The sequence below is a fragment of the Ovis canadensis genome, chromosome 13 (genome assembly GCF_042477335.2).
Source record: "Ovis canadensis isolate MfBH-ARS-UI-01 breed Bighorn chromosome 13, ARS-UI_OviCan_v2, whole genome shotgun sequence".
Taxonomy (NCBI): Eukaryota; Metazoa; Chordata; class Mammalia; order Artiodactyla; family Bovidae; genus Ovis; species Ovis canadensis.
The window spans coordinates 34,386,560-34,399,183 of record NC_091257.1 but is presented as its reverse complement, the minus strand read 5'-3'; the positions used below and the strand labels follow the sequence as shown (position 1 = coordinate 34,399,183).

The following is a 12,624-nucleotide window of genomic DNA, read 5'->3' as shown; positions in this document are numbered from 1 at the left end:
TCAAGCCAAGGCCGCCAGGGAGCCCCCCAGCCCTTCCCGGCGCCACCCCCGCCCAGGGCTCACCTTGGCCTTGCGCTTGCTGTCATCCATGATCATCTTCCAGTCCGAGCCGTTGTTGCTGTACCCGATCTTGAATTTCCTCATGAACACCTTGTTCTCCCGGTGCTTGCCCCCCTGAATGATGACTCCCCGTACAATCTTCTCCTCAGCCAGGTCCACCTGCAGCCACTCATTCACGTACGGGTGGGGGGCGGGGGGCAGTGCCCAGCCCGAGCGGCTGGTCACCAGGCGGATGTTTTCAGGCATCCAGTTCCTGTCCCCTTGATTGGACGCTGTGATCTGGGAGTCGGAAATAAGGCCTGACACCATGCCCAGCATTCCAGAGCAAGGATAATCTAGGCGGAGAACGGAACAGACAAACGTAAGGTGATTTGAAGTCTCTATGCTGAGAAAGAGAATCCACCTTATTGAGTAAAAACAGGGACTGTCCCCATTCATGTACATTTGTAAATGCCTGGACCATCTGATATGAAACCAACCCCCCACGCCCACCCCCCCCGCCCCGCCCCCCCACCCCCCCGCCTTCAACACCCTCATTTTGGCTTCATCCTATTTATCTAATTTTATTTCCTGTTACTGACAGGAATCTATTTTCTTCCCATATACCACAGAGCTAACTCTCATCATTTTCTTTGTTCAAAATGTTCCTGCTGCCCCCTTATCCTCCTGTAGACGGAGGTAAGTTCTGCCCAAACATTCAAATCCAGCTTACGACTGATCCTAAAAACTTCTCAAACGACTCTCGCCTATATCCTGAGCTGTCCCTTTTCAGAAATATGCCTACATGGACAGGAAGCAGCACAGAGCTTAGCATTAAACTATTCTTTCTATGTTTTAAGATTGGGAATCGTGTCCATAATCAGATTGTAAATTCCTCCAAGACCATGAACAGCATCATAGATCTTGCTAAACTTCTACAGCAGACCAAGCAGCTTCTGAGCAGAAGGGGAGTATCAATCACTGATTAATTGATTGGTGGCTTCATAACAAAATGTCAAACACTTCAGTTATACTCTTTTCAAAATTGTACATCTCCATCTAAGACATGCCAGGAAGAAGAACTTATTCTTTTTAACAACCCGGTTCTGCATAAATCAAAATTCAGCTGAAAATGTAACCATTGTAAATGAGAGGTATGTGTCTAATGCAATTAAGCCTTCTCCGTGTTATCAGCTGACCCTTGAGAATGAATTAGACATTTTCTAATTCAGACATTTTCTAAATCAGATGCTTACCACCTGAGTTCTACAGTTCAGATCATGTCATTTCTTTACTTAAAGAGTCAGTGCCTGCTCATCTAGGAATTATGCACCTACTTTCAACCTCGAATGCCAGGTTTTTGGTACCATGGCCTTGCAAGCCTCTCCTCAGTGAAGGAGAACTCCCTCACCTCTGTGTAGTGGTACTTGGAGCCTTCCTCTCATTCTGTCCCCTCCACTGAAGAATTTCCCATCACTCTGCCCTTCCCACTATCTTAAAATGTTGACCTGTTTTCAAATTTTATGTTAAATATTCAATTTTTCTGATCTCTCCAACTAGACATGGTTTTCCTTTTCTGGGACTCTTCCTAGCTCTCCACCTGCATGTCTCAGATATGTTGACCATATTCAGTTCCTTGGGTGGATTGCTTGCTTGCTACCTGACTCCCCAGACTTTAAGTTCTTTGAGGCTGTGAACCAAGTCATATTAAAAACTTTTCTGTGAGTCTTTGTGCCCTGCTTTATCCGTGGTATTTGCTCCACAAATATTTGTTGAATGAATCAGCTTATTAACACAATAAAAGGCAGCTGCCATTCTCCCCAAGCACCCTTTCCTGTAATTCAGCCACACTATTTGCTTCAGGCTGGGGTCTGGAAACCAAGAATAAATTCAATGGGGATTATAAAAAGATTGACAAAAGCGATTTTACTGAGGGTCTATGAAATTATAGTGTTAAAAATAGAAGTCGCATATTTGGTCTCTGTGGTCACACCTGTCTGACTCAAAACTGACTTTTGTGAAGAAAATGTGTAGCTGGTAATCCGTACCAGATGTTACCCTTCAGAGAAAAACAAAATTAACTTGAATACTGTAAGGAGAGAAGAAGCTCTACCAGATGAATGTCCCTTCTCTAATGCAGAGTTGCGGGGGCACGGTCCTTGCATCCACAAGCCTCCTGAGGCCAGCCTGCATCAGCCAACACAGCCGTGCTGCAGTCAGATGGCCTCATCTAAGATCAAGGAAGAGGCAGCCTGACTTGCCTTTGACTCCAAACCAGCGACTCACTTTTAGCCACGGTTAGGAGAAAGATACCACTAACAATTCAAGGTTTGAAGGAGATGCTAGGTTCTAGCTCTGTTCATCCACAGTAGGCTGGTTCAGTGCACCTTGGTTAAAGCCTGGCTCCATCTCACATCCTTTGGAAACAGTGTTGCCAGATTTAGCTAACAAATAATCTAAAACAGCAACACCAGAAACCCAGGGTGCCAAACTAAATTCAAATTTCAAATGACAACAAATAATTTTTCAGTATGGTGGTGGTGGTGGTTTAGCCGCTAAGTTGTGCCAAACTCTTGAGACCCCATGGACTGTGGCCTGCCAGTCTCCTCTATCCATGAGATTTTCCAGGCAAGAATACTGGAGTGGGTTGCCATTTCCTTCTCCAGGGGATCTTCCTGACCCAGGGATTGAACTCACATCTCCAGCATTGCAGGTGGATTCTTTATGGCTGAGCTTCCACTTGGAAGCCAATTTGTCCCAAATACTGAATGGGGAACATACTTACACTAAAAAATTCTTTGTCATTTATCTGCATTAAATTGAATGGGACATTCTGCATTTCACTTGGCAACCTTGATTAAAAAACTTAAAACCAATCCTAGATGGGAGGGGAAAGTGAGTTCTGTGATGGGGAATTAGGTGGTTCTTTTCTTTTTGAATTGAAACACAACTGATGTACATTACATTAGTTTCAGGTGTACTCCACAGTGAGTTGATATTTGCATATATTATGAGATGATTACCACTGTAAGTCTAGTAACCATCTGTCCCCATACTACGTTTTTACAATACTATTGACCATACTCCTTATCCTGTGCAGTACATCCCTGTGGCCTTATCTGGAAGTTTGTAAACTTAATTATCTTCACCTATTTCACACACCCCCACCTCCTTTCCCCTCTGGAAGTGGTTATCTTCATTGATATTATTTTACAATAAAACCTCTGAACTGAGACTTAATGGGAAAACAGAAATACTGGTAAATCAAATACTTAGTTAACTGGTTTTCAAGGAATGAGAAGACAATGACTGCATTTGATGGGTGAACCTGAATAAGCATAATTTAATCTTCCCTGATGACTCAGAAGGTACCTATGGATGTTGGAGGGCTCAAGATCATCCTTGCAAACTCTGCTCAACACAGGGACACACTGACCTGTGCAGAAGCCCCAGTTCATTAACTTCTGGTAAACGAAAAAGCCCACATGGTCTGCAGTGTGTTCTCAGACAGCAAGGGCATCTTCACCAGTTTTTCTTCCAAAATGATGAAGCCTTCCTTGTCAAAATAATGCAGATGCTCCTCTGTCAATCACCTACAAATCAGGATGACTTGCTCCAATTCTGTTCTCCTTATCTCTCTATATGGTGACCCATTGTTGTACACTCTGGTTCTTACAGGATTGCTATGTTTCTAGCAAATAATTTCTGAACAGAAAAATTGGGTTAGACCTTGCGAGCTCTGGAGACGTTCAAGTGATGTATTCGCACGGTACCTTTTAATTCAATGTGTGTGTGTGTGTGTGTGTGTGTGTGTGTGTGTGTGTGTGTGTGTTTGTTTTAAATCCAGATTGAGTTGGGGCTTGTCTACTCTAGAGGAGAGGGTCAAATTTTGCAATCCAGTCACTTGTTTGTAGGAAAACATGGATAAAGCTGCAATTCATTAATTTGCTCATTCACTTAAAAAAAAATAAGTGTGTCCAGTGTATTATGTTCCAGGTATACAGGACACAGTGGAAAAGAAGACAAACATGACCCCTGCTTTCATGGAGCTTCCAGACCAAAAAGCTTCGTGCTTTTTTCTGTCAGTCTCCACTGAGGGGACCATGATCTCTAAAAGATGAAAATTATCTCCCCTGGTAACACTGAGCAAACACTGATATCATTGTCTCATTAGAGGTTCTGTTTGCTGGGGCCTGTTGCAGATTCAACTGATTGAGCACCATGCACTGTTTAATATACCAGGGTCCTGTTTAGTGAGCACTTACTTTAAACCAAGTGTCATAAGCATCCTTCCCTTGTGGCTCAGCTGATAAAGAATCTGCCTGCAATGTGGAAGAGCCGGGTTCGATCCCTGGGTTGGGAAGATCCCCTGGAGAAGAGAAAGGCTACCCACTCCAGTATTCTGTCCTAGAGAATTCCAGGGACTATACAGTCTATGGGGTCACAAAGAGTCGGACACGACTGAGTGACTTTTGCTTTCGCTTTTCATTTAAATCTTATTACAGCTGAATTAAGTTAATCTTAGTGACCAGGAGATGGAGATCAGCGGGACCATGAGTCTTGTCCATGGTCATTCAGTCACTAAGTGGACAGCTGGACTGAAGCTTGGATATGTCTATACACCTTCTCTTTGTGTGACCATCGTTATGACAGGCTGGCCTCTCTAAAAACCTGCCTTGACCAGTTATTTGCAGGTTGTAGTTGTCTTATTAGAAAGTATCCAAAACATATTAGGGGTCATGATTAAGAGAGTGGCAGTATGTAATTTGAAAAAAAAAGAGCTACTTAAAATAATTGTAAAACAGAACAAACCAAATGTGAAAATATTAAAGCATGGTATTTCAGACACCTGTGCTGTGCTAAGTCACTCAGTCATGTCTGACTTTTTGTGACCCCATGGATTATAGCCCGCCAACCCCCTCCGTCCATGGGGATTCTCCAGGCAAGAATACTGGAGTGAGTTGTCATGCCCGCCTCCAGGGCATCTTCCCAACCCAGGGATTGAACTCAGGTCTCCCACACTGCAGGCAGATTCTTTAACATCTGAATCAACAGGGAAGCCCATGAATACTGGAGTGGGTAACCTATCCATTGTCCAGGGGATTTTCCAGACCCATGAATCGAAACGAACCAGGGTCTCCTGCATTGCAGATGGATTCTTTACCAGCCGAGCTACCAGGGAAACCCTACAGACATCTATGTTTGCTTAAATAACTAGGCCATTTGACTGTTTTTAAAAATCCAATAGTTTCCCTTGTTTATATATAAAGACTCATGCTCCTAGAATTATCTCTCAGGAAAATCCTTGTGAAAATGAGAAAGAGCAATTCAGGCTTAAACAAGTATTTTATTTAATTAAAAGGAGAGCCAGAAATTCAGAATTCACACTAATGCATTTATGAAGTTTACCTTTTTTTTTTTTTGGTACAGTGACATGAGAATAGGTGGGAGGAATGGGACAGAAATTTCCACTCTGCCTTCAAACGGCCTTGTTTCTATGAATTTACAAGTAGTCGTTTACATTTGTAATGCCCTGAAAATGACCTAGAACCTTCTCTCCTGTATCTGCTGATCAAGAATAAAGCCGTTATATCTAACCCTACACTGCCCCTTTTCTCCCTCCAAACCTCTCTCCACCCAATGCCTGCCTCCAAGGCCTTGAACTTTCTAAATATTTAGATTCTTAAACAATAAACAAGTCTGTCTCTAAGATGGAAATAAATAAAATTTGGGGAAGAGATCAAATGTCAGTTTTTACTTTCCAAAATGGGCTGTACTGTAAACAAATGTAATTTTGTTTTTTTCTCCTCAGTTAGCTTTCTTCAAATTGCTTGTAATTTCATGGAAAATTGCCCAGGTGATTTTTTTTCCCTTCAGAAGTCAGTACTTTCCTTCTCTAAAAATAATTGTACTAAAGAGGATAAAAATAAAAACAATAGTGTTAGCGTTCATGGAATGAGAAATTAAATGCTCTCAATATGTATACTAACATTACATGAAAGATATTTGACAGACTTTAAAGGTTGTTCACTTTTAGTTACTTTGTAGTGAATAAGTTACTGATTCTGTTTTTGAAGTTTTTTTGCATTCTATGGAGGTTGCATTGCACTTTTTTTAATGAAAAATTTGTAGTTTACTTACTTACATGGAAAGGTATTTGAAATGTGCTATTTACTTCAGAAGGCAGAGTAGATGTACAGGATGAGGAAGAGCAGTACTGGTTGCCAGAGAAACACAGCGAGACCAACTGGATCCTTCCACTTCCTGCTCCGTCCTGACCTGCCCGCCTTTTTAGCCATTTAATCGCCCAGTAACCTCATCTTCACCTCTCAAGTGCATATAATCCACCACTTGTTCCAAATTTGAAAGAGTCTCTTAAAGTCCTATTAACATCAGAAGAAACAAACTCCAAACCAAGAAATATTGACAAATCGATTTCTAATATTGATGTTAGTATATGCATTCAATGAAAGATAGACATGTATTGAGCCAAAACCTAACAGTAAGTTGTCAGGGCAGTTAGTGAGTAAAAGGAGAATAAATTAACTCCATAAATTAAACTGCTCCTGAACTGTCGCTAACGAGGTCACCTCTAGGCTTTAAGATTAAAAGGACATGTATACACTACCATGTGTACAACAGATAGCTAGTGTGAAGCTGCTGTGCAGTGCAGGGAGCTCAGCTCAGTGCGCTGTGATGGCCTGCAGGGTGGGATACAGGTAGGTGAGAAGGAGGGTCAGGTGGGAGGGGATATATGTACACTTCCAGCTCATTAACTTTGTTGTAGCAGAAACGAATGCAACACTGTAAAGCAATTATACTCCAGTAAAAAAAAGACAAAGGAGGTGAAGTACATTTCAAGCAACAGTTATTTACGTAAACCTACTAAGTAGCAGTCAGTATGGAGTAACCAGGAGATGGAGGATGAAAGGGAAGGCATTTGTCTTCCTGGAGCCTGCCTAGTGGAAAGACACTACGTGTAAATACCTACCACATGCCAGCCTGTGTAAGCGCTTCATATTGACGAGCTAATTCATTATCACAACAACCCTGAGTGGTGTACACCATGATGCCTGTTTTCTAGGTGAGATAACTAAGGCTTTGAAAGGTAGTAAACTGCCCCAAGAAATAAGCCAGTGAGTAAGAAGCACAAGTAGGATCTAAACTCATTTTTGTCTAAATCCAAAGTATATGCTCTTAATTATCAAATGAAAATGACCAACCCCATTTATATCAAATTACTCTCCCTATATTTAAAAGTTGACAGAGATAAAAACCAGGTGATCTTCCATCTTACCTGTTATCTTGCAGCCATAGACTTCAAATCTCATGGAGATGCCAGTTTCCCAGGTCACAGGTTTGATTCGGACAAATCGAGTGATCAGGGGTTTGGGAAAAACTCCAATCACAACATCTGTGGGGTTGGTGTTTCCCTGAAAGATCTAGATGGAAAAAGAAAGGGCCCTTTAATAACAGACATTTCAGATTAAAAACAAATGCAAAAATATGTTTTCACAAGTGCTTGTCAAATTGTTTACAATCTCTTCATTGTTTACCATGGTTGAGGTGGTGTTAATAACTTGTCATGTTATTTTTCCAAATGATGGCAATCAGATAAGAACCATGTCTAAGATAGAATGTTGTCCTAATCATCTCTTCAGTTTTCCAAGAGGATTTTTGTTTTTTATTTGCTAAGTTGTGTCCTACTCTTTGCAACCCCATGGACTATAGCCCACCAGGCTTCCCTGTTCATTGGGATTTCCCAGGCAAGAAGACTGGAATGGGTAGCCATTTCCTTCTCCAGAGGATCTTCCTGACTCAGGGATCGAACCCACATCTACTGCATTGCAGGTGGATTCTTTACCGCTGAGCCACCAGGGAAACCATGTAGAATGTTGTCCTAATCAATTTTCTGAGAGGATGGAGCCTCTAAAAGTATTATTATAAGGATAGCATTTGTTAAAGAATACATGCAATTATCTAAAAAAGTGGGAAAATGATTAACATTATCAAAGAAACTTACAGAATACGGTGGACATTTCATGGGAACTTTCACTGTTTTACTTTCCCAGGAATTTCCCAAAGGAGTGCTTTTGGAGTTCAATGTAGGATCTGGCTATTTGAAAATTCTAGGTTATGTTCAGCCCTAGGTCAAGGAGCTTCCTCCCTTTGAACTCCATTTCTTGATGGAAGATCTTATCCCTGACGTGAATGAATGACTCTAATTTTTTTTTTTTTGGGGGGGTGGTTGTTGGTAAAAGTATGAGTCGGTGGTCAAGATCAAAACTGAATTATACATAATATGTAATGGAGAATCAGTTTTCCCAGGGTTTCTGTTTCTCGTTTTACAAATGAGTCATTTTCTTCTAAGAAAGATGAGGCATGTAGCTGCAGAGTAATGAGTGCCAGTCACGAACTGGTTTCCCACAAGTATCCGTGGGGGCCGCTTGGCCTGGGCATGATGCCACACAGTGTCCTCTGGCGACATCTCTCAGGAGCAGGGGGCTGTCTGCCACGTGGAACCCTCTGCCACTCGACTTGTCTCAGGTGGGACTGAAAGCCTCCCCGTCCCTGGATTTTACCCTAGCTTACAGTGGAGACAGCTTGTAAAAAGTACTGTGTTTCAGACACAGGCCTTGTGTAGCTAGAGCACCACGGGGGCCATCAGAGGAGAAGAGACTTCCTGGTGAGTCTGTGGAGGAGGACCACTATCCCGTGGGAGAAGGAGCTTATAGGTTGGGCTGAAGTTCTTACTACATTTAGCCTAAGAGCCCTGCTCCGTGGGAGGCGGTCAAGCATTTCACTAGGTCGGATGTTGGCCGGATCCCTCTCTGGAGACGACGTAGTATCGGAATTTATCCCAGCCTGTGATGGCCTTTATTTACTTTTTTAAACGAATATTTATTTACTTAGTCCTGCTGGCTGTGCTGGGTCTTCGTTGCTGTGCGGGTTTTTCTCCAGTTGCCGCTTCTCCTGTTTTGGAGCACCGGCTCTGGGGCCCACGGGCGTCAGCAACTGCAGTGTGGGGGCTCAGTATTTGCGGTGCCCGTGGCACGTGGGATCTTAGTTCCCTGATCAGGGGCTGAACTCATGTCCCCTGCATCGGAAGGTGGATTCTTAACCACTGGACTACCAGGGAGACCCTGTGATGGGCTTCAGATTTCTGTCTTACTTCAGCAAATCTCTCTGGGCAGCAATCTGTGTGAATGCGTCTTTGTGTCCTGATGAATAACGGGGACCTGCCTGAAGGGGCAGAGCTTCCCAAGCCAGTGTTTCAAGGGCCGGGGGGTCCACTTCAGGGAGGGACCACAGGCTGGCTTAGCCTGAGGACGTTTTATGTTTCCTGAAGACCAGGGGAGAACACACACGCCACCAACAGAAAAAGGCTGCTGGATCTGTGGTCAAAGGCCACTGTTGCTGAGGTGCGCATGGCCAGCTCTCCCCAAGGAAAGGAGGGGAAGGGGCATGCCAAAAGACCCCAAAGTACAGAGCAAGGCAACAAGAGCTGGACTCCGGGTGGACCTGGGGCTTTCATTCAGGTTCAGTGAAAGGGCTCAGACACACACCCGGCCTTTCCCAACATTTTACCCTTTCTGCCTCCTATTCTAGAGCCCCTGTGTGCCAAGGTGACACTGATTGTGAGCTGTGCCCACGTCAGACGCCCCCACGGCCCCAGTGTGCTCTCCCCACCCACATGTGGACAACTGTGGGCCACGGCTGAGGAGGGGTCTTGGATAAAGAATGCTCACTGATTAAAGAGACGGCCTGAAAGCTGAGTCAGCCCTCCCCACTCTCTCCGGGTTCTTCTGTTTGTTGGTGTGTCCTTGGCATTAGTGTTTTTTCATTTGTTTGAAACTAAAGCAGGCCTTCAAAACAATGACTCCAAAACAAAAACAAGCCATGACACTCAGGGTCAAAATTTACTCAGTGGATCTGCACCAATAGTGACCGTGAGGGGTTTTTTTTCCCAAGACGGAGGATCCGCTCCATGTCCTCTAGGGAAGGACAGTGGCCTTGAGCTGGCCGGTCCACAGAACTTTCCTCCCACAGATGGCTGCCTCTCTGTGGCTGCGGCCTTCCTGCCTGCTCTAGGTGAGAGTGGCAGCTTTGCAGCTAGTCACAGGGTAGTTTTTTCTTTCATTCTTTTTTTCGGGCATGTGGGATCTTATTTCCCCAACCAGGGATCGAACCTGAGCCCTCTGCATTGGAAGCTTGCAGTCTTAACCACTGACCAGCAGTGAAGTCCCTCAAAGGGTATTAATAGCCCTCTCACTTCACACCAAGGAGGCCTTTCTCAGTTCCAGACCCAGAAGGAGACATTTAAGCCCATACATGTTCCAAAGAGAGACAAGGACATGTTAACTGGTCTCTTCTGGAACCCAGAATTCCAAATTCCCTGGATCTTTGCTACCTTCTCATCAACCGTGCATGTTTCACTCAGCCCCCAGGGCAAGCTTTTAATTTTGGGGAAATGGCAAGCACGAGCTCTCAGTAATCTCTTGATTAGTAATTCAGAGCAAGCATAACTTCAAATAAACAGCAGGCTGAGAAAAACATCTCAGCTCCAAATAATTCAGGACAGAGTGCCCGGGGGACAGGGCATGGTGTGGCCTCCTCAACAACAAAAAGCAGCGAGGAGGTGGCGTGTCGTTCGTGGGATCTGAGAGAACACCTTTAGTTCTGTTCATTTGTGCAAAAGCAGCCAAACACACTTGTAAATTAGTTTGTGAGGCACAGAGGGTAGATGAAAAGGAGTCTTCTAAAACCAGCCCATTACAGAGAGGAAGAAAGAATTAATCTATGAAAGAGAATCAGGAAACACGGGGAGAAAGACAAAACAAAACAACTCCAAGGGTTCTGAGGGGGACGGTGTTTATCCTATGCAGAGTCCATGTCCCTGTGGGAGGTTTAAAGCAATTCTTGAGTCTGACTTAATTTGGCTGGTATTGACTTTTCTTGGAAACATCCGTATAATTTCCTTTTGGCTTCTGGATCTGGGAACACGAGACCCCTTGGTCAGATTTAAACTTCTAATTGCACTTTTCATTTTAAATCAATTCAAAAATAAGCCAGGCCAGACAGCAAGCTCCCAAACAAACAAGTAAAAATTGATCATCCATTTCAAAGACTGCATTAGTGGAGGAGGCAGGCAAACTTACAACAGGTTTATTTCCTTCTTTAATGGTGATCCAGTCTTCCCCGTTGGAGCTAATGTCTATTCTGTACGTTTTGACGTAGTATTTCCTCCTGGTTTCCTTTGAAATGGCTCCCTGTGTCCCGACAGCAGTGACAAACCGCAGAAGGCCCAGGTCTACCTGCAAGACAATACAAGCCTGATCAGTTGCCCATCCTGATACCTCTGTAACGTGGAGCATCTTTTCCTGTGGGGACCACGATGTAGTCTTCCTCCACCTGGGGTCAACAGGCTCTAATTCCATCAGTATCGACAGCCCGAAGAAAGCCTCGGATATGGTAAGACAGCCACTGCCCTAGCTGGCAACCGCCAGGAAGAGAACTTTCTCATCCTTGCAACCGGCAACCAAGATTGCTTGATACTTGGAACAAAAGAGAAAACCAGGTCCAATATCATATGACTGTATTTTCTAAGAGATTAATGATACTTTCTAAACAGCACATTAATAAATGTCACTTTATAGACAGAAAACCAAGACAAACAAGATAAGCTCCCGTCCTGGTTATGGAGAAGCCTGGACTAGAACTTGAGTCTCACGTGGCCCCATTTCCCATTGCTCTGCAGCAACCTCCTCCTTCTAAATAGGATGTGGGCTGGAACCATCCTGACTCGGAAAACCCTTGTGTGTGCAGGGCTTTGGGAAACGTGCCATCAATTTGTAATCTGGAATGGCCAGATTGTATTTCTGTATCATACAGAGACTTAAAGAAACAAAGCACAAATATTTGGCAAAATATTTCATAATGTTCACAAAAAGTAATTGCATGTTACGACTGATTAACACTAACAAGATATTTCAATAGTATATTCAGTAGTAAGAGGCCATTTCCCCTGAAAATGGTGAAAAAAACAACCGCCCCCTCCTTAAACCCTAAGCTACCCCCTTCCCCAACTGCAACGCATCTCGCTTTCCAGTTGCTACATGACAACCCAATTCTCAGGAAACAATATTTCAATTAACCCTCCAGTGCCCATGGGCCATAAACACCTAAACAATTTCCATTTTATGTACAACCTGTCTCCTGAAGAATGGCTATTGTCTTCCCCAAATTGCTTTTTCCTGAAGGCCCTTGGAGCAGTTAAATCAACATGTTGCCAATACCTTCAAAACTGAAGCAAGACCAAAAACAACAACAGCCCCACCACAGAGAAGCCAGCTTGAACACACACAATTCAACAATAGGAGATTTCATCTAAAAAGGAAGGGGATACTACTCAGTGTAAAACAATCTTTATTTCATTATCCTGATTTTAAAGATGTCAAGTCCAGGCTCAAAATGCTTTTACCAGGTTTAAAAGAAAAAAAGGAGCAAACCTTTAATAGAAATACATATTTTAAGATGATGATGGTAGATATTGTCTAAATCTTAACAAATAAGTACTTATCCAAC

At 43.4% G+C, this 12,624-nt stretch overlaps 1 protein-coding gene across 6 annotated transcripts in view; it reads right to left on the bottom strand.

Annotated features, from left to right (window-relative positions):
- NRP1 (neuropilin 1) overlaps positions 1–12,624 on the bottom strand; it is a 146,731-nt gene that overhangs the window by 31,840 nt on the left and 102,267 nt on the right. For all 6 annotated transcript variants that reach the window (XM_069547378.1, XM_069547379.1, XM_069547377.1 and 3 more), the window contains 3 exons: positions 11,199–11,354; positions 7,337–7,481; positions 64–395 (listed from right to left, as the gene is read on the bottom strand). In XM_069547378.1, the coding sequence (XP_069403479.1) occupies positions 64–395; positions 7,337–7,481; positions 11,199–11,354 (633 nt within the window). The remainder of the gene's footprint in view (positions 1–63; positions 396–7,336; positions 7,482–11,198; positions 11,355–12,624) is intronic.